General features: G+C 46.5%; 1 protein-coding gene and 1 long non-coding RNA gene across 2 annotated transcripts in view; both read left to right on the top strand.

The window, feature by feature from the left end:
• SPPL3 (signal peptide peptidase like 3) overlaps positions 1-14,767 on the top strand; it is a 27,921-nt gene extending 13,154 nt beyond the window's left edge. Inside the window, exons 5-9 of the mRNA XM_017872104.1 lie at positions 9,059-9,165; positions 9,633-9,796; positions 10,522-10,721; positions 11,731-11,840; positions 12,969-14,767. Coding sequence (XP_017727593.1) covers positions 9,059-9,165; positions 9,633-9,796; positions 10,522-10,721; positions 11,731-11,840; positions 12,969-13,040 — 653 coding nt within the window. The 3' untranslated portion in view covers positions 13,041-14,767. The remainder of the gene's footprint in view (positions 1-9,058; positions 9,166-9,632; positions 9,797-10,521; positions 10,722-11,730; positions 11,841-12,968) is intronic.
• Positions 14,768-16,313: 1,546 nt separating this feature from the next.
• Positions 16,314-22,309, top strand: part of LOC108529646 (uncharacterized) — a 10,878-nt gene continuing 4,882 nt past the window's right edge. Inside the window, exon 1 of the long non-coding RNA XR_001885603.1 lies at positions 16,314-16,534. This is a non-coding gene — a long non-coding RNA (uncharacterized LOC108529646). The remainder of the gene's footprint in view (positions 16,535-22,309) is intronic.

Below are 22,309 nucleotides of genomic sequence, written 5' to 3' on the forward strand. Positions count from 1 at the left end.
TTTACTGTTCAGTCATTTTAGAAATAAAATGTTAAATATGCTTTTGTTTTTTATAAATATGTAAATCTTTATAAAAGTTATTCAGTGTTTTTTTTTTTTTTTTTTTGAGTGTCTACCGTATACCAAGCTATTAAAACAGTTCCTTGAGTCTGCAGACCAAGTCACCCTCTAGACTATACAGACCTTTGATGACACAGACAGGGAAGGCAGAGTCAAAATCATCCATGCCCGTCTGTGTAGTAATTCACCTTTGCTGATTCTGACAGGTTTGGTCGTGTGTTTAGCATCTTGTATTCCCTTATATAAACATGTGCTGTGATTGTTTGCTTCAGTACTACAGAACCCACTATGCATATAAGCAGTCTGAAGTGCAATGGCTACAATTTTTAAGTGGCTGTCAAACCTGATTTCCCAAATCAAGTATTAATTAGTGGTTTCAGTAGCTTGTGATTTATGTTACGATACTTCAGTGCTTCTGGAAGTTGATGAAATTACATTCAAAGTAATACAACAAGTTGCTTGCCAAGCTTATGGTAAAAGGCTGGGTAAGTGCTGATTCTATAAGGACTAGTTATTATTAAGAGTGATAAAGTGACAGCTGTGTGCATTAGACTTTTCCTGAGAGTAGCACTTGTTGAATTCTGCAAACAATGATTTGTTAATTTAAAGTAGGGAAGAAGTGATTCATGTATAAACTGAGCATGAAGGGGATTCTGAAAAACTTTAGTAAAACCTAATCTTTTAAAAATATATATTATACAGTATTAAGGAATCTTGATCATGATAATTGTTGGAGCACAGAGAATAAATTTTAGTCCAAATCAATCTCATATCTTTTATGATTATATCCCTTAAATCTTACCTAGTCCAGTGGCTTCCTGATGAGGAAACAGGCAGATATCTCTCTGTTACATCTGAACAGTAACTATTTAGAAATTCCGGTTAGTTGGTTAGAATCTAAACCACATGTTTTCAGTGCATGTAAGTTGGCTGTTTGGATGACTGAACCACATATTCCCAAGAGGAACTGTTTTATATTGGTGTCTTTAAATGACAGATTGAGAGACCACCCCCATAATGATGCACTTAAATCCACCTAAACAAATGTGGAATGAGACGCTGAAAGCACCAGATGCTGCTGGTTTAAAGTAATGTAAAGCAGTAATCACCTAAGCAGGATGATTAATCTCAATGCTAGCAGACGCAAAGCCCATATTATGACAAATGATACTTTAACTGCCTTGAAGCCTCCTGTGCCATGTGGTCTGAGTTTCTTGGTAATGCCACTGCTAACTTTTTGATGGCTTTCCTTTCTTGAATCTCTTTATTCTTGTGTCCAGACACACATGATACTATTTACATGTTTTGCTGAGGGTTTAAAGTGCTTACTAAGCTGCTGACCCAAAAAAGGTGAGCTGTCTCTCAAAACAATAAGCAGTGTGGTCTTTCTACCCTCAGCTCTGCCCTACCTTAGCATTGCAGAGAACAGAAAAAAATGCCTGTTTACTAATAGTATGTTACCAAAAAAACAGTTTAGCTTGGTGGAAGGTGACATTCTTTTCACAGCCATTGGAAACACACACTTTAGAGCAAGTCGGGAGAATTTTCCTTGTTGTACTTCTGCAGACAGGTCTGGGACAGGTTTATCAGACTCACTAAGGGAGGAGTGGGGTGAGCACCTCCCTGGAAGACATACTAAAGGGTCTGTTTTACTATGCGAGTCTCTTCCTCTAGACTGTACAGTTGATAGAAAATTGGCCATAAAGGACAAACTTTTTGTTCCCAGTGGCCACTGTCAGAAGTACATTTCCATTGGAAAATTCACTTCACAGTTGAAAAGTTTTGCTGAGTGTTCAGTGAGGCTCCCCTAAACCCTAATTAGAATTTTACCCTGTTTTCTGTCATTACTGCAGTTTCCCAGTATTACTTATCCACGGATCTCTTCTTCCTACCAGTTTGCACTGGTTGAACTGCCCTTGTGACCAAGGATGGAATTTTTCCTCAAAGAGAGCCTTTGAGCTTTGCATTTGTTTCTTGTGTTTGACTTGTTTTCTGCTGTCACAGTAGTCTAGCTTTCTAGCTGTATTGTGTAATACACTGAAATGTGTTGCTCTCTGCCATGAATATTATCTTTCAGACTTCTCTGCAGAGTCTGAAATCATCTTGTAAGCAGTGATATGATATTTGGTGGCTAGGTTTTTTAAAATTAGTGTTTCTTAGTTAAAGTCTGTTCTTTGAAGTTAATTTAGAGTGAAAACAGGATGATAAATTATTTTCAGGGCTACACTAAGAAGTATTAACATTAAGAATGGGCTTCAGGATTTTCCCGAACTTAAGTGTAGGGCTGTTTTGTCTACTCTCAGTTTCATCTGGCAAATTAACCTTTCAGATTTGGGAAGACTTGAAAGAGTTCGACCTATGGGTGATGGCGTGTGAACTAAAAGCTGATGAATATTGAGCACGCACCCCTAGTGATCAAGGATCATAGAACCTGATTTACAGTCTATCCACTGCCTAGTTCAGGGACTAACAGAGTCTTGACAGATGTCTGATTCAGTCCCCTCGTTTTATAGCAGTTGCTGCTAACCTATGATTAGAACATGTTTAGGGCCAGAAATCTAACAATTGATATTTTGTTTTAAAATGCTACACAGGCGGTGGCTCATGCCTGTAATCCCAGCTATTTGGGAGGCTGAGGCGGGCAGATCACCTGAGGTCGGGAGTTGGAGACCAGCCTGGCCAACACGATGCAACCCCATCTCTAGCGAAAATACAAAAATTAACCAGGGCATGGTGGCATGCGCCTGTAGTCCCAGCTACTCGGGAGGCTGAGGCAGGAGAATCACTTGAACCTGGAAGGCAGGGGTTGCAGTGAGCTGAGATTGCACCACTGCACTCCAACCTGGGCAACAGAGTGAGACTCTGTCTCTAAATAAATAAATAAATAAAACGGTACACTCTTGGTGCGCTGAGTCCACACAGGGCATAGATATCTAGAGAGCCTGTATCGAGAACGGGAGCACTGCTTAGAAAACTTACAGGTTATGTCATCCTCGTAGAGAACATTTGAGCTCCGTTTGGTCTCACTGTCTTTGTCCCTGGCCCACTGGTTGTAGAAGACAGTGTGATACAGAGATATCAGTGATAAATTGAAAATAACTGTAGCTAAATGGCTAAAATTAATCATTTACTTCCCCCAACACTTTCGGTTAATATGCATTTAACCAAAAGTTAAGCATGTTGGTGAACCTATAAGAGAGTCTCAGGAGTGTCTAAAGCCACAAGGGAAAGAGAGCACCTCCCTTCACTTTAACCTTGAAAAGCTCTGAGAAGGTAAGATTTTTTAAGGGTTACTTGAATGACAGAATGAAAGGCAGGCAAACTAAATGACTGATTGAGAACACGTTCTGGGAATATGACATCGCTTGTGGCAGTATTCGCTGGTCAGAGTGGTATTAATTCCAAATACCTCTAAGAGCCTTCTTTCTCTGAGACAAAGGGATGCCTTCTGCGTCTTCATATATGAAACTTAGACTAGAGTGAGGAGGACCTAGATGGTCTAATTGGAAAGTGGGTGTTCAACTTAACACAGATGGAGAGAAGGGATAGGCTGAGGAATAGGAGGAGCCCATTCAGACAGACGCCACGGCAGAGCCAGCGTGGTGCTCAGCTCCATTCTGTGGAGGTTGTGCCTCCTGAGTTTATGCACTTTGTAATTAGACTTGATTCGTCACAGAGAAGGGAACCTGGTGACCTGAAGGCAGGAAATTATGTGAACAGATGTTTGAGAGTGGCAGTGAACAGGACATGGGAAAGAGTAAGAGGGAGGGAGGGTAAGGAGACACAGCAAAGTAGAAAGTGGGCGGAGTTTTGAGCAAGGTCTGCAGTAACAGTTAAGGGTAACACCTCAGAATGGCTGCAGATTTCATGTGCATGATGAGAGACTGTGATGTGTTGAAGATGAACCCAGACTTTCTTATTTGGAAGGTTAGGATAGAATGACAGTGTCTAGAGTCATGGAAAACCCAGTCACTGGGCAGTCTCACTGAGCAGTCTGTTCCATATTTAGTTTAGACCCAGGTAGAGGAGGATTAGCATGAGTTGAATGACAAAGCAGCAAGTGGCCCCTGCGCTGTTAGGATGAAGTGTTTCTATGGTAAATTGAGTAGAAAAGGTCAGGATGGGCCAGATGCGGTGGCCCATGCCTGTAATCCCAGCACTTTGGGAGGCTGAGGCAGGCGGATCACCTGAAGTCAGTAGTTCAAGACCAGCCTGACCAATATGATGAAACCCCATCTGTACTAAAAATACAAAAATTTGTTGGGCATGGTGGCGGGCGCCGGTATGCCCAGCTACTCGGGAGGCTGAGACAGAATTGCTTGAACCTGGGAGGCACAGGTTGCAGTGAGCCAAGATCATGCCACTGCAGTCCAGCCTGGGCGACAGAGCAAGACTCCATCTCCAAAAAAAGAAAAAAGGTCAGGAAGGGACAGGTCGTCTACATGTGTCACAGAGGCAAATAAACTTACCCCGAGGAGCCTGGCCTCCTGCTTCTCTGTCCAGTCTGTTTCCCCGCCCCTCCCTTGGTTACTGGTGAGCTGCATCATTCAGTCCTCTGACCCTCACTCCCCACAGACTCCTGTCTCTCATCTGTCCATTCTAGGCCTTCTGTTACTTTCTTTGTGCCCTTGATGCCTTGCATTCCATGTATTCACCTGTAAGTCCATGAACAGATCACCTCTAGCCAGTATCTATACACAAACCTGTGTTTCACCTGTGCTCTGGCCCAATGCGCTTCCCACCTACTGCTGACCACTGTTGTTCCTCCAGCCGCCTGAGCTGCTCCCTGAAAATGTCCTGTTGATTGACTCATGACACAACCAAATCTTTGTTTCCTGAAGATGATGACCATGGGAGGGCCCGTCCTTTCAGATATGCGTGTGAGTTGATCAGAGCAGGGGCTCTGGGTACGTCTCTCAGTGCCCTAAACATCATGCTTCAGTCATCCCTTTGCAGCTCTGAATGCTCTGAGCTTTGTCAAGCCTCACTGACTAATACATTTCATTGGGTTCATTTCAAATGACATGCATTTGTATACATTTTACCGGGTTGGTTGTGTTTTATGAATTTATTTAAAAATTAAAGGAGACCCTAGTATAATAAACATCCTATATGATTATAAAGTCAAGAATTAGGTCTTGACCACATCTCTCCAGAACTCACACTGCAGCTCACCCTGTAGCTCAGTGAGTGCTTGATAACAGTGATGACAGTGGAGATGAAGATACATATTTTGCTCTTCCTGGGTTGACTACTGTCTTTCCAACTCAGATTCTGAGTTGTAGGGATGAAGCAGCTTTTTCTCCTCTGTGTTCAGATAGCACCGTCCACACAGTAGGAACCCATGAAATAGTAATTTAGTTGATGTGTCCAGGGTCTGCCAAGCTGCTGTATTTACCCACTTGATTACATATATTGACAGTTTACCACCAGTTCTATGAAAATGAAATATATCTGCTCATGTGGCTTTTTACTTTCCTTAGAATAATTGGAAATTTGAAGTTAATAGAACAGTTTTGCATTCATTCAGCAGGTATTTATTGAATGTCTACTCTGTCAAGTGCTAGGAATCCACAGAAAGAATCAGACATGGTTTCTGTTTCTGAGGAGCACGTGGTCGGTTAGCTTAGGGAATAAACTCACCAGTGTGTGAATATTCACACAGTCATAGAATGGACGAGTGAGTTGGGACACATTCAGCGTTCTGTGGCACATCACATAGAAGAAGCAACTGAGCCGGGTGTGGTGGCTCACGCCTGTAATCCCAGCACTTCGGGAGGCCGGGGCAGGCGGATCACCTGAGGTCAGGAGTTTGAGACCAGCCTGACCAACATGGTAAAACCCCATCTCTACTAAAAATGCAAAAATTAGCTGGGCGTAGTGGCGTGCGCCTGTAATCCCAGCTGAGGCAGGAGAATCACTTGATCCCAGGAAGTGGAAGCTGCAGTAAGCTGAGATTGCGCCATTGTACTACAGCCTGGGCAATAAGAGCAAAGCTCCATCTCAAAAAAAACAAAAAAGCAGCAGCAACTGACTGGTTGGATCAGGAAAGACTCTGAGAAAGGGCTCCTGACCTGGCTCTTTAAGAATGAGGATGGATTTTCCAGATCAAGGAGCCAGGGCAGGACCTTCTGTCTGGAGTGTGAAAAAACACAGTATGTGTGGAGAGGGGGGAATTGTGTTGAACTGGCTAGAAAACAGAGCCACAGGAATGCGTGTTGAGGGCTTGGGCTATACGGTGGAGAGTGTCCTCCCTGGCCAGAGAGTTCAACGGTCATCCCACCACAAGACCCCATGAAGAATTCCTCAGTAGCTCTGTGTCCTCATCAAACCTGTGTTTGCAGAACAGTGGAGGAAGAGAGCTGAAGGAAGGGAGAGACCCTGCACCTGCCAGGCCCCGGCCTAGACTACAGGGGTGAGCAGTGAGCCATGCTCTCGGGGAACCTTCACTGGAGTTGAGGGGAGTGAGAATGTTGAAAAAAAGAAGAAGAAATTTTGTATATCACATGTTGAGAGATGAAAAGGAAAATAAGGCAAGGGCAGGAAGTGTAATAATCTTCAATATAATTGTAGGAAAGTCCGCCGGTCACTGAGAAGCTAGTACTTGAGTGAAGAACTGTGAAAGACGAGGAGGGAGCCAGCTGGGTTCTGGGAGGAGATTGTTCCAGGCAGAGGGCACAGTAAATGCAGAGCACTGAAGCGGCGGCATGGGGGACAGAGTGAGGAGGCTGCTGTGGCTGGCACAGGAAGTAGCAGGAGGTGATCTGAAGGGTCACAGTCACAGCAGGACCTTGTCAGCCAGTGTGAAGGCTGTGGCTTCTACTCTGTGAGAAGTTAAGAGTTTTGAGCCAGGGGACCCATAAAACCTGTCTTATGGTTTAAGAAGCTGCTTCTGTCTGCCCTGTGAAGAAGAGACTTGTTAGGGGTTAAATTGGAGGCAGAGAGGCCACGCAGGAGGTCATTGCAGCAATGCACACCAGGAGAGGATGACGGCTTATGCCAGGCAGGGTGTAAAAGAAAGAAAAAGGGGTCAAAAACAACATCACAGATTTCCATCTGCACAATTGGAAGCAAAGAGTAAATGCTTGGAGACGGAAGACTACACTGTTAAGAGCTGAGTTTGGACATGTTAGATTTGAGAAGCCGATTAGACAGCCAAGTATATATGTCCCTTAGGCCATAGGATGTATGAGTCTTGAGCTCCAAGAAGAGATTCAGGCTGGAAATAAAAATGTGTGAGTTGATGACATATAGTCTCAAGAGCCTTGAGATTGGACGAGATCACTGAGAGAGGAAAAGATCTGAGGAAAGGACCATGGAATGCTGGGAATTGAGGAGGAGCTACAGAGAAGCCTGAAAAGGAGTGGCCAGCGAGAGGGGAGGAACAGGAGAGCACATTGTCCTGAGAACCAGGGGAGAAGGAGGGAGCCATCAGCTGGGCAGGTTGCTGCCCAAAGGTCGGGTAAGAGGAGGACAGAAGTCGATTACTATGGCTACCAATGAGGGGATGCTTGGCAAGCCCCCAGGAGCAGTGTCAGTGGAGTAGCAGGGATGAAAGCCCTGCTGGAAGTGATCAAGAGCTCAGATGACAACATCTAATTTATGGGAAATACATAGGATAGAGGAAAAGCCAACCACCCCAGTAGGGAAGCACCAGAAAATTCCAGATGACTCCACTTTCAGCAAGTCATTAAAAAAAGGACTGTAGGCTGGGCATGGTGGCTCATGCCTGTCATCCCAGCACTTTGGGAGACCAGGGTAAGATTATTGCTTGAGACCAGCCTGGGCCACATAGCAAGACCTCATCTCTACAAAAAATACAAAAATTTGCCAGGTGTGGTGGCATGTGCTGGTGGTCCTAGCTACTCAGGAGCCTAAGTATTGCTTGAGCCCAGGAAGCAGAGGCTGCAGTGAGCCAAGATCGCATGACTGCACTCCAGCCTGGGCGACAGAGCAAGACCCTGTCTCAGAAAAAAAAAAAAAAAAAAATACATGATTGCAAATGGTGTAAATGGTGGCCTGGGTGACCACAGGTCGAGAATTCGAGACCAGGCCGGGCACAGTGGCTCACGCCTATAATCCCAGCACTTTGGGAGGCCAAGGCGGGCGGATCACAAGGTCAGGAGATTGAGATCTGAGATCATCCTGGCTAACACAGTGAAACCCCGTCTCTACTAAAAATACAAAAAAATTAGCCAGGCATGGTGGCGGGCGCCTGTAGTCCCAGCTACTCAGGAGGCTGAGGCAGGAGAATGGTGTGAACCCAGGAGGTGGAGCTTGCAGTGAGCTGAGATCTTGCCACTGCACTTCAGCTGGGGTGACAGAGCAAGACTCCATCTCAAAACAAAACAAAACAAGAATTCGAGACCAGCCTGGGAAACATGGTGAAACCCCATCTCTACTAAAAATACAAACATGAACTCAGGAGGCAGAGGTTGCAGTGAGTTGAGATTGCGCCATTACACTCCAGCCTGGGTGATTTTCCATCTCAAAAAAAAAAATTCTAGGAAGATATTTAACAGTGGTAATCTCTGAAAAGTGGCAATGTAATTTTTTTATTTTGCTTTACTGTATTCTCTAGTTTTCTATAATGCAGTTAATGAATTGCTGGGATGATGCCTCCAAGTGAATGAAAGGGAGGGGGTGTTATCTAGGATGTGAGTTCACTTTAAAGCAGGGAGCAAGGACAACACATCCACAACATTGGAGGGAAGGCAGGAAAAGACAGCTGGGAGGTCTCAGACTGGTTTCCTGGGTCTCCAACAGCCGAGCACTGTGTCTAGCAGGAGGAAAGCAATCACCCCAAATTCTACAAGTCCAAACAGGCTGAAGAAATGGGTGCTTTGCATAAATTACATGTAAGTTTCTGAAGCTGGAGCTTAGGGCTGCCTGATTTCTGAGGGAATTGCAAACTCTGTGAAGGGGCATAACTTGTGGAAAGAGGATGAGCCTGGAGTCCACACTGACTGCTACCTGCTGTATCTTGTCTCCTCCCCAGCACTGGCCATGGGCCTCTGTGTCGCCATGATCGCCTTTGTCCGCCTGCCGAGCCTCAAGGTCTCCTGCTTGCTTCTCTCAGGGCTTCTAATCTATGATGTCTTTTGGGTAAGCGTTTATGTCCTTGGAGCCCCTCCCCTTCTTTGTGTTGAAGTGAAGCATTCACTCCCGAAAACTATTAACTAGAAGTATCCAAAGTTGGGCTTGCCCTGCTGCCGATCACTCTCTCTCCAGAGTCCTTAACTGTAGTTGTTCATGGGTGTGCAGTCTGATCCTTTTGTTTGCTGAGAAGTTGTACAGTAGGTAGTGTGTGTGTGTGACTCCTAGGATAGAAGAGGTAACAGGTTGACACGATTCGCTGCAGTGAGGGCCACCCTGTCACGGAGTAATCTCTGGGTGTGGAGAGTGCAGAAATTGGCAAGTACACAGGAAGAGCAAAGATTTTCTCAAATCATACAAAGAAAGCATTGCAGTCACAGCATTCTGAGACTCTGCTCTGAAAAGCAAGGAGGACTGATGCTGAAAGCAGGTTGCTTCCAGCTCCCTCTGTTAAAGGCATCTCTCCAACTCGGCAGGTATTTTTCTCAGCCTACATCTTCAATAGCAACGTCATGGTGAAGGTGGCCACTCAGCCGGCTGACAATCCCCTTGATGTTCTATCCCGGAAGCTCCACCTGGGGCCCAATGTTGGGCGTGATGTTCCTCGCCTGTCTCTGCCTGGAAAACTGGTCTTCCCAAGGTAGGACCTCATGCTATGACAGGACCACACTGTCTTCCTGTGCCTGTCTGTTCCCAGCCTTGGTCAGTCTCTTATGTCATCAGCATTCTGATCCCAACCTGGGGTCATTATCTCCATGCTGCAGAAGAGAATGAGATTCTTCGCTTGCCAAGAACGACCACTAAGTGATCCAGGCGCTGCCTTTTATTATTGATTAATGTCAGCAAACAGCCATGCCTTCCTGCTGTTTCCACTGTTTCGAGTTGGCTGGAGGGAGTTAGGAGAATCTGGATCCTTTTAACTTGTAAGATATTTGTAAAAATAGGTTCTAATGGTAGAATTATACAGCTCCTGGTAATATAATCTTGGCAGAATGAATGTACTGCTTTAATCTTCCACCTGTAATAGTAGCCAAGTGCTTATTTGAAGTCTCAACAGTGAATGTGTCACAAATGATGAATCGTTTGACATTTCTAGAGGAAGCAGCACTTACGCAAATCACTTCAGCAGTCACTTCCAGGGGCTCTCCTGAAACACGGGAGGGCCAGGTGGAGGTCTCTAGTGCCAGTACTGTTGCAGCTTTTTCTCTCTACACTCTTAAAACTGATGTTCCATCAGAGGAGATTTCCATCTACCATGCAGATAAGCTCTTTGACTCCTTAAAAAGCTAACAAACTTTGCACAAAAGGAAGAGAAACTGGATTGTGTAGAGTGTGATGTCGCTAACCTGTGAAACTGCATTCCAGCTCCACTGGCAGCCACTTCTCCATGTTGGGCATCGGAGACATCGTGATGCCTGGTCTCCTACTATGCTTTGTCCTTCGCTATGACAACTACAAAAAACAAGCCAGTGGGGACTCCTGTGGGGCCCCTGGACCTGCCAACATCTCCGGGCGCATGCAGAAGGTCTCCTACTTTCACTGCACCCTCATCGGATACTTTGTAGGTAAGAGAACCAGAGACTGCAGATGATCCTCGCTCTGGCTGACCTCTAACCCTTGGAATTAAATCAGGTCTTCTAGCTACAGATACTGGATAGAAGGAGAGCAGGAATTCTGTGTGCTGTAATAGACAACCTGGCCTGTGAGATGCTAAGTGTTCTGTGTACTGGATAGGCCAGTTCCCTCTCCAGCAGTGTATCTGAAGAACATTGTAGGAAAAGCATGTCAGTCTTCAAAGCCAAGGACACACAGCACACAGTGCAGTGGATTCGTCTGCTTAAATCTTCCTCTAGAGTTGAATGACTGTCGTATTTATTTCCTACTTTATTCAACAGATACTTACATTCATTAGTTGTATATTTCTGCCACTCTGACCTAAGTTTTGTAGCCAGCTCGTGTAGGCAGACAGGAGGTGGTTGTGATGGGGCTGAGAAAAGCAGTAACCTGCCTGCATATGTAACTGCTCCCGCACAGTGACTGGAAAGGAGCGTCTCTTGCACTCCGTGCCTCCTCCTCAAACCCAGCACTGTCCTCGTCCCAGAGCAGTTCATTCACATGGGTTCATTTCAGTCCACAAACTCAGAGGGGCAAGGCAAGTGGCATTATTCCCATTAGACAGATGAGCAGGCTGAGGCTCGGAGAGGTGGAAGGTCTGAACTACGGTTATGTTAGCTATTGTGAGTAACAGAGTTGGAACTTAAACCCAGGTCTTCTGCCTCCCAAATCCAGCATCACAGGAGACAGAGGCACACTTGGGGCTGGCGGGAGGGTTTGAACCCAGGAACCAGAGCAAGGAATTAGACCTGGGTCAGTCATGTGTCCTTGGAGTTGTAGGTGTTTTTTAAAGCTGTGCTGATCCACATTGCTTCAGCTGCCCAAGCTGGGCATTTCACACCCCAACCATAGAATGGACGACAGCACATTAGATCTGTGCAGTCGCAGGACTTTGCCAAGCAGCAGCCAGGTGACACGGGTTCCCTCTCTTGTCTCACAGATGCTTCTCTCTCCTCACAGGCCTGCTCACTGCTACTGTGGCGTCTCGCATTCACCGGGCCGCCCAGCCCGCCCTTCTCTATTTGGTGCCATTTACCTTATTGCCACTCCTCACGATGGCCTATTTAAAGGTGAGAGCAGCAGTTATAAACCTGTGACAGCAATAACTTGGATTGGCCCTGTGCCTGGGTTTGCACTCTCCTCGCTGGAGGTGATTCTGCTTAAGTCCCTGAGTGAGCTTTTGATCTCTGCTGTTTTGTGTGTGTGTGCGCTACCCTGGCATTAGCAAACGCTTGCAGACTCATGCAGCCACTGTCAGAAAATGCTCATGAGCTAGGCCACTACACCACCTGGGCGAGGAATAACTAATTGAAAGCCCTAGAGCCCAGCTGAGGGAACTTTCTGCTTCTGTTCAAAGCAGTGTCCTCCCGCCACCTAACAGCTTAACGCTACGTTCAAGTTTGGGAATAATTAAAATTGAATAGTGTTGAGGCAGCATATGATAAAACCAGAATTAGAGAGCATGTTATTTCCCAGGTGTCTATTCCCCGTTTTACAGATGAGGAAGCAGATTACAGAGGTCAACTCACTTGCCCAGGTCACCTGACTCACGACCTCTAGAGAGTTGCTAAAAGCCCTTTTCTTGCTCAAGGAGCCTAAAAGCACCCCTTCTAGGGAGTCCTCCTAAAATAGTGGGTTATTTTGAATGGGTAAGATTTAAATGCTCTTTGATTTTCCGCAGAAGCAATCTGATCTCAGATCAAGCATCAGAAAGGGGGCATGGCGCATGGTGGCTCACGCCTGTAACCCCAGCATTTTGGGAGGCTGAGGCAGGCAGGTCACGAGTTCAGGACCAGCCTGGCCAACACGGTAAAACCCTGTCTCTACTAAAACACAAAAATGAGCCAGGCATGGTGGTGAGCACCTGTAATCCCAACTACTTGGGAAGCTGAGGCAAGAGGAGTTGGAGGTTGCAGTGAGCTGAGATCTCACCACTGCACTGCAGCCTAGGTGACAGAGCGAGAACCCATCCAAGAAAAATCAGAACGAGGCCAAGCGCAGTGGCTCATGCCTGTAATCCTAGCACTTTGGAAGGTCAAGGCAGGAGAGTTGTCTGAGCCCAGGAGTTTGAGACCAGCCTGGCCAATATAGGAAGACTTCATATCTTAAAAAAAAATTTTTTTTTTAAAGAATCAGAAAAGACAGCTGTGTGTGCCTTGTGTTTAAATCTGTAACTTACAAAGTTCCTTGTTTCTCAGGGCGACCTCCGGCGGATGTGGTCTGAGCCTTTCCACTCCAAGTCCAGCAGCTCCCGATTCCTGGAAGTATGATGGATCACGTAGAAAGTGACCAGATGGCCATCATAGTCCTTTTCTCTCAACTCATGGTTTGTTTCCTCTTAGAGCTGGCCTGGTACTCAGAAATGTACCTGTGTTTAAGGAACTGCCGTGTGACTGGATTTGGCATTTAAAGGGAGCTTGTTTGCAGGAGAGAGGTGCTGGAGCCCCGTCTGGTTCCTTCTCTTCCTGCGGATGTAGAGGTGGGGCCCCTTCCAAGAGAGACAGGCCTCTCCCCGCCGCTCCTTCCTCCCACGTTTTTATGGATCTGCACCAGACTGTTACCTTGTTGGGGAGATGGAGATTTGACTGTTTAAAAACTGAAAACAGCGAGGAGTCTTTCTAGAACTTTTGAACACTAAAAGGATGGAAAAAATTAACAAACCGAAGTTTCTTCAATGACCCCTCAAGAACTTTGGGACCAGTTTCCTATGGGGGACTCAGTTTCAGAGAACTGAGACAGAAGCTCTTCTGTCGCTATATTCTTCTTTCCTTTTTTTGGATTTATTAAATATTTTCTGTGGTGTGAAGTGACTTATTAAATCCACAGACATTGAGTGACTTCTTACAACATCCACATAAGAATTTGTTGTAATGAGTTCATGTCCACCCAGATGTTGTGTTGGCAGTGAACAAGGGCACGGTTTTTATACATACGTACATATATATATATATATACACACACACATAGATATATATGAATAAACAAAAATGAAATCCTGCTAAGATCACGCTGTGTAGCTGACAGGGGCTTGCTGTCGTTTTGAGCATGTCGAGCAGCTTACTGTGGCTTCCTTGTATATGGATAAGCTGCTGTCCTTCCCCTTCACAACTGACTCCGCAGTTACAAACCAGTACAGCATTTGTGCTGATAGACTCATGGACTTTAGGAGCCCTGACTTGGATCAGGGATGAAGAGTTCAAACCTTTCGGCCCTTTCTTTCTTTTCTTGGCTTCTCCCTTGCAGGGTGTTCCGTAGTTTCTTCTCGAGCCAATGCATGTATTATAGCAGCAGGTGTCTTTGTGCTTTCTCATCATAGTAATGTACTACTTGTAAATACATTTTTCTATTTTCTATTTTTTTGTATTTTTTTTTTTGACATTTTGTTTCATTGGTGTGCTGTATATTTTCCATGCCCTCACTCCTTTAAAAAAAAAAAAAAAAAAAAAAAGGAAAAAAGCAACACGATCCTGTCCTTGCTGTTGTGATTATAGTCTTGGTTTACCTGTGGTGACAGATGGGTGTGGGGGACACATGTCAAATGCCCCTCTGAGGTGGGCCCTAAATTCCAGGAACTGGGGAAAGAACCAGCTGCTCTGTCCTGAGAGCCTGGCCCTGTGCTGTGGTCTCTGCTGCACGCCCAGAGTTCTGGGAGTAACTAGTGTTAGGTCTGCTGGCCTTTACCTAAGCAGCCCCTGCCTGGTAAGGCGGCACCCATTGTTCAGAGGCAGAGTTGGCATGAGGATGCCTGACGACAAAGGCTGGAGAAGGGCCCTGAGTCCCAGCCTCTCCCCAAGGGTCCCCGCCCCAGTGGCTGCCTCTGTCTTGACCTGTGTAATGAACTGGTGTGCTGTGTCACTGTGGCTTGAGCTCACAGGGGGCACCCATCCTGCTGTCAACAGAGCCTGAAGCAGTCAGGGTGTTGGATTCCTCTGTTGTTCTCATCAAATCCTGCTGAGGGGTTTCTGGGGTTTTGTTTTTAATAAATGATTCCTTTGTAGCCTTTGTCACATCATCTTCACTTTGGTTGTTGGTACCAAACAGAGCTCCCAGCCATCTCCTACCTGTTCTGGAAGACTGATGGGAAGTCCTGTCTGTCCCCAGACCTGGCCACCTGCACCTCTGGCCCAGTCATAGGTACGTCAGAGAACTGGAGCTTCTGCTGTCCACAAAACTCAAAACCGCCTCTGCATTGGGCCAAGACCAAAAATCCACTCATAGACTCTCCTTCCTTCCTTCACAGCCATCAAGGATGCAAAGAGCTAATTAAACAGGCCCAGGGACAGGGAGGGGCTCCAAAATGACTCGCATTAAGGGCAAGTGCCAGTGATGGGTAGAAATAATGTTATCCTTCATGCCTGTAATCCCAGCACTTTGGGAGGCCGAGGAGGGCGAATCACAAGGTCAGGAGATCGAGACCAGCCTGGCCAACATGGCGAAACCCCGTCTCTACTAAAAATACAAAAATTAGCCAGGTGTGGTGGCAGGCGCCTGTAATCCCAGCTTTTTGGGAGGCTGAGGCAGGAGAATTGCTTGAACTCGGAAGGCGGAGGTTATAGTGAGCAGAGATCACGCCATGGCACTCCAGCCTGGGCGACGGTGCAAAATGTTATCCTGGCAGTGGGTCATTTTAATTTTTCTGTCTTTGTTTTCATAAGAAAATTAAATTCCAGACAGAAGGAACGTCATGATTTTGTCATTCTCACTTCTGTGCAGGTTTTGGGGGGAAATACCCACACAGAGCTGTGAATGCGCCCTGGATTCCAGTTCCTAATCTTCAAAGCCCTTGAAACTCTGGCAGAGAAACAGCAAATGCTCTGCTTGTCTTGAGTTCCCCACAGTAGACACGCTGGACTCCCTCCCAGTTCTGGAAGTCGTGCCCTTTTGTTGGAGGTTGACTGGGTGGGCTGCAGTTAAAGCACACATGGGACTTCCCTTCCAGTCTCCCTTTGCTCCCCGCTGCCTGAAGTCTGCTGCATTAGGTAGGGCATGTTTATGAAATTTCAGCAGACTCCTTCCTCACTGATCTGAAGTCCTTTTTCCTCACAAAGAGACTGTATGTTATTAGAACTCCCACTTTTTAATAACTTTTTTCTAGATTGAGCTAATGAAGATATGACAGTAAAGGCTGTCCAAAGCCTAGTGTGTTCCATTGCTGTCATTACAGTGCATACCCTCTCTGAATGTGACAGTGACAGCTCCCTGCCTAGGAATGGTTCCAACCAAGGCAGCTTGGGACTAAGCTACTGTCTGAATTACTTTTGTAGCAGGCTCACAGGCCTTCAGTAAACAGGTAAGTTAGGTCACCCACAAGAAAAAAGCACTCGTTCTCTGTGAGGATGGAGGGGAAAGGAGTTCCATTTTGCTAGTCAAGTGTTAAAAATAGAACCTGCTGTGTCTGCTTAGCAGCTCTCACATTACTGCTCACCAGATCCCGTGTTGTGTGTACGCGTCTGTTTTGTAAAGCCTAGCGTTTACGTCAGAGTGCATGGAGTACATGCCTTAGAGACATCATTTGTGCAACCCCATTCTCTACAGAGCTATGTCAGCGGTACAGGCTCAGAAGGAAGCCATCTCGGTTCCCTTCTGGTCTTCAGTGCACAGCGGCCGGGACAGCCTACCCCACCTCACCGAATCACATTTCTTCAGCAGTTTCAAACAGTGAAATCATTTCTAGAACAATGGCTGCTAACACGTGTCAGCTGAAGCACTGCAGATCGAGTCATCCAGCTCAAGCTTCTTCTTCTTTCTGGAAGGTATAAACCAGGTAAGACTTTTTAATCCAGAAATTATTCCTATTCCCTGCAATGTATAGGGTGCTTTCTATCTGCAAAACTCTAAACTCAAATTTCTGCAAGTTCAGATTCCAACTGTCTCATGTGCAGAGCCTCTGCCATCACAAAACTCTTCCCTCTCCTTTCTTTGACTGTTTCAGCCATCATCTGTTTCCTCCTCAGCCTTTCCCTTGGAATCCAGAGCCCTTTCCTGTCTGTTAGAGGCAATCAGTCATGCTTCAGTAAAGTTTGAGGCACTGGGCCTGCCAGTGAACAAAACCAGACATCTTGACCCCCTACTCCTGCGGTCTGTGCAGGGCTGGCTTTAGCAAGCTTGACTTGTGGGGAGGGGGTGTGGCAGTCATCCCCACACAAGGTCACACAGGGATGCTACAGTGCATTCAAGAGTAGAATCCGTAGCCGCCTGTCCGTAACTCTGGGCCTTGCTGTAAATAGCAAAGGCTCGGGCTGGGGATCTTGTATCACTGGACTGGATGTGCCAGTGAAGAGAAGACTGAAAAGCAGGTTGGCACAGGAGAAGCCCAGTGTCCTGGTGGACACGGGCCTGCATTCAACCGCATGTCTGAAGAACGCCAAAGCCTTCTACAGCCCCAAGCGCACTGATCTTTCATCACTACAGGTTTTGAAAGTCTTACCGCACGGAGCCAGTGGTTGGCAGGCGCTTGCTACAAACATCCTGCAGGGAGGCTGTGAAGATTGTAACTCCGCAGCACTTACAGAGGAGCGCTTGAGCGTGCAGTAGAGCTCCTAGGTACCTGAGTTCTTAAGAATTCATGCAGCAGACTCCGCTTTGCTTATGGTTCCTTTCATTTGGAGTCTGCCTAATCAGTTTTTCTCTTAAGTTCCAAGAAATCTTTTTCAGTTGAGTAGAACCTGTAAAACATGCCACCTGTCTGCAGGCGAACAGAGGCCCTGAAGGTTCCAAAATAGCTGAGCCCACGAGCTGTCTCCAGCCCCAGTGGAGTCCTGGGATTCTCACCAGATCCAAAGATGACAGAGGAATGGGAACCAGTTAGGCAGAGGAAACAAGACTTGAGAGACTGGGAGTGGGGAAGCCGCCAGGCAGTGGGCGGCAGGCCTGCGCTTATGAGGAATGGAAGACAGGAAGTGGGTGTCCATAGGAGAGAGATGGAGGGGGCCAGCACGACGGTCACTGCATTCAACCAAATGTCTGAAGACAAGCGATCCAGCCCCAGGGTCCTGACACCAGTTACTGTGTCTCACCACAGAGCCTCGCTCCAGGCGGACCACCTGTCAGCCTTCCACTGCCACCTTTCACTGCCCACCTGGAGCTGCTGGAGTGTAGCCACCAAGTGAGCTTCTAGCTTTTGTGTTTGAGCCTTTGCCATTGGAGATTGAATTTCCTCACACTTTCAGTTGCTGTCGTGCCTTGACAGGGTTTTTATCCCCAGGTAGACAGTAACACATCCTGTGCCAGCTTCCTAGGGAAGGCAGAAACCAATTTCAGAACAAGAGGCTGAGGGCTTGGTAGTGCAGGGAGGAACTAAGATGACGAAGCATCGCACGGATGAGTCATAGCCTTGCCGGCCTGATGGCGGGTAGATTGCAGTGCCACCCTCCTTAAGACCGCCATCCAATCAGGAGCCCCAGCCCCACCTTTCCTCCTTCCCTCGTGCCTGCTTGGCACTTCCTGCAGCTCTCCCCTGTTGAGTGCAGGCATTCTGCCCACGGCAGTCGCTGTGAGAGAGGCCATGGCCTGGACCAGGGTGATGCGAAGAACAGAACTTGCTACCAGATTGGATGCAGCGGGTGGGGACCCCACACTTCTTAACCTGAACAATTAATTGCTGAAACAGATACAGAAGAAACTGGAGAAGAGTTGTTCTAGCCAGTAGAGCACTAAAGCCAAAAAAAAAAAAAAAAAAAAAAACCACCCAGAGTCTTCAGTGATGTAAAGCCTTGCAGAGTATGCGAGATGACCTAGACAGTGAGAGGCAGGAGGAAGACTACTCCGTGGTGCTCAAAGTGTGAAGGTGTTGTCAGCGCACATCCCCCACACAGCCACCATGGGGCTGTGGTTAGGGACGGAGCCCCCGAGTCTGAGCTGCTTCATCTGAAATGGGGATGAAGGTGCCTCATAGAAAGTATGAGTAAATATGAGGCACTCTTCTGGTTTACTGTGTTCTCATGTATTGCACGCACAGTGCTCGCGGAGTTGGAATACAGTTAAAATCATTAGATCTGTATGCTGTCATTGTTCAAACCGCCACAGCTCCTGGTTCATTGTTAGGAACACTGCTTCTCTCCCCACTGCTGAGGGTGATCCCCCACCTAGCGTCCTGATATTTTCTTCTGCACAATGAAAGGCTTGGCACAAAGCTCCATACACAGAGAGGGAGAGTGGGTGACCCTGCCCATGCAGTTCCTCATTTTCGCTTCTTAAGGCCAAGAAGATCAACCTCTACCCACATTCTGCACACAAACCAGTGTTGACGTTTTTATTTTTCTATATACCATTTTTTCCCCATAATAAACACTACATGTGCCCTCTTTGACTTCAGTGTACTTTAAAGTCTTACTGCTTGTTTTGAGGGAAAGTTTACTACACTGCGAAGCTCCCATTCTGTCAGTCTTTTGTCGGCCTGTATTAGTTGTTCATAAATCTTTAGGTTTTTCTTGAACACCCTTGGAATAGAAGACTCATGGGTCAGGGCCAGGCGCGGTGGCTCACGCCTGTAATCCCAGCACTTTGGGAGGCCGGGGCGGATGGATCACCTGAGGTCGGGAGTTCAAGACCAGCCTGACCAACATGGAGAAACCCCATCTCTACTAAAAATACAAAATTAGCTGGGTGTGATGGTGCATGGCTGTAGTCCCAGCTACTCGGGAGGCTGCGGCAGGAGAATCGCTTGAACCGGGGAGGTGGAGGTTGCAGTGAGCCGAGATTGCACCACTGCACTCCAGCCTGGGTAACAGAGCGAGACTCCGTCTAAAAAAAAAAAAAAGACTCATGGGCCAAACTCCTATCCTGTGTTAAAATAAAACAGTGTCATTCTAAGCCATGGCTCAAGTCAGTCCACTGAATAGGGGAGGGACAGTAGCCAGACTAGAGAGAGTGTAAGAGGAGATTCCAGCCGTGCGTTTGGAAAATTCTCAGTTCTCCAGGACACAGTGAAGGAATCAGGACTGAGGCACCATCTGATGAAGCAGATGAATAACTGGTGGGATGACCTATGACCCTCCCCAAAAGGAGCTGACGCTACCGTGAAGGGATGGGCCTGCACTTTGTCCTCAGCCCTGCCCCACATCCCTCTTGATCATTTGGCCAGGGACACAGTTGCCAGGCTTCATACTCATGACCGAAAGAAAGCTCAGAGGCCTGGGGTGTCAAAGCAGATCTGGGGAGATATGCTGAAGAGAGCCCCAGCCAATGATGGCCACACAGCGGGTGTCAGTCCTGCCTCCCAAGAGCCCTTTAAGACAGGTGCCATTACTGTCACCACTGTCACAAAGGAACTCGCCAAGACCCCAAGATCACCAGTGGGTAAGTGGCAGAATATCAGCATAAGCCCTAAACACTGTCCCTAACCATTATGTTCCGTCCTCATCCCAGGATTAGAAACGGTCTGCCTCCCAGGAATACAGGTAAGGCATAAACACTGATGGCTCAAGGGCCTACTCTTAGTTCCAAATAAGTTTAAATCCATCCACTGCCTGTAGCAAATAAAGATTCTTGGAACAGCCTCTGCCTGGGTCTCCCTAACTGCAGAGTGTGTTCCATACTGTGGGCCAGAATGGTGGCCGGTCGTCTCAGCTCTTCAGTCTCGTTATATAACAGCAGATTTTATCATCCATTTTATGTACCCAAAGTTTCAAAGGCAGCTAATTTGCCCCAGATCTTCCTGCTTCCAGAGACTGAGCTCATTGCCCAGATGATGACAAGATAATCACAGCCAGGTATCGTAGACACAACTTGCTCGGCATGCACACTGAACTGTGGGGGAGTTTCTGTAAACGGGGAAGGACCATGCAAACAGCATTGTATTGGAGATGGAGATCCACCAACCCTGGTAGGGGCAGGAAAGAGCTGGGGTTTTGGCTGCCTAGCCCTGGGGCTGACCCAGCTGCTGTCCAGAGGGGGCGTGCCGACACCTTCCTCTCCAATACTGCTGCAGCAGTGTTGACCATTACTCAGGAGAGGGTATCACCTCACACAAACCAGGAGTCCCCAGGAGGAGGGGACCAGGATGCATGCCTCCTAGCAAGCCAGGGTCAAACTAGAATCTTTGAGGCATTCAAAGCAACTGAATTTCACTGTTAAGATTAGGACTACCCTATTGCAGATTGTTTTGTTTTGTTTTGTTTGAGGCAGGGTCTTCCTGTGTTGCCTAGGCTGGAATGCACTCGTGCAGCCATAGCTTACTGCAACCTCCAACTCTTGAGCTCAAGCAATCCTACTGCCTCCCAAAGTGCTGAGATTACAGGCAAGAGCCACCACACCCAACCCATTGCTGACATTAAAACAAGCCATAAAAACATAAAAACAACTGTCAGCTGCTGTTCTGATCCCCAGTAATACTGGGTGGTTCTTCAAACCAATCCTCTGGCTAAAAACAACTTTAAAATACACACATGAAATCCAGAAAAGACCATGTAGAAGCCCTGCCTAAATCTGATTTCTGAAATACAGAGGGCAGACTCTAAACAGCCCAGCTGAGGCCAAAAGAAATAAAGACGAATTTCGGCTGCTGCCCCCCAGAGGAGGATCAAAGGGTTTTTTTGCTTGTGTTTTGCCTTCCTTTTTCTTAAATTTGAGACAAGGCCTGTGTCCGTCTCCATGCTGCAGTGCAGTGGTACAATCATAGCTCACTGCAGCCTTGCTCTCCTAAGCTCAAGCAATCCTCAACTCAGCCTCCCAAGTGTTAATAGCTGAGACTACAGGCACACACCAACTACTTGGGAGGTTTTTATTTGTAGAGATGGGGTCTTGCTATGTTGCCCAGACTGGCCTCAAGCCATCCTCTCGCCTTGGCCTCCCAAAGTGCTAGGATTACAGGCATGAGCCACTGTCCCTGGCTGGAATCAAAGTTTTAAATCTTGAGTTCAACCATTAATTGCCTGCTTCAAAAAAAAAAAATCTTCACCAGAATTTCTGCAATTGTATAATTCAAAACTGCTATACATATGAACAAGAAAATGTGATCCATGCTCAAGAAGCAATTGACAGAAACTGATATGACTGACATGTTGGAATTAACATTCAAGATGTTTAAAGTAATTATAACCATGCTCCAGGACATAAAGGAAAATATGCTCAGAATGAGCAAATAGGAATTGTCAGCAGATAAACCGTGACAAAAAGAACCAAATAAAAATTCTAGAACTTAAAATACAACATACGAAGTAAATTCACTAGATAGAATTAACAGCACATTGACAGATTAAAGAATCATTAAACTTGCAATAGAACCAGGATTAGTAAACCTCTTCTGTGAAGGGTCAGATAATATTTTTAGCTTTGTGGGTCAAAAATCACCTTTATAACTACTCATTTCTGCCATCACAGTGTGAAAACAAGCAGCCACTGTACATGAGAATAAACAGATTCCACCTGTGGCCAGTTTCCCAAATCCTGAAATATCCAATCTAAAAAGCAGAAAAGATACAGAAAAAATGATCAGAGCCCCAGTTATCTGTGAACAGTGTCAAGCAGTCTAACATATATATGTTGGAGTCACAATGAGGGAAGAGAATGAGGCAGAAAGGTTTTTTTTTTTTTTTTGAGA

Source organism: Rhinopithecus bieti, unplaced genomic scaffold (assembly GCF_001698545.2).
Source record: "Rhinopithecus bieti isolate Rb0 unplaced genomic scaffold, ASM169854v2 scaffold_6776, whole genome shotgun sequence".
In the NCBI taxonomy this organism is placed as follows: Eukaryota; Metazoa; Chordata; class Mammalia; order Primates; family Cercopithecidae; genus Rhinopithecus; species Rhinopithecus bieti.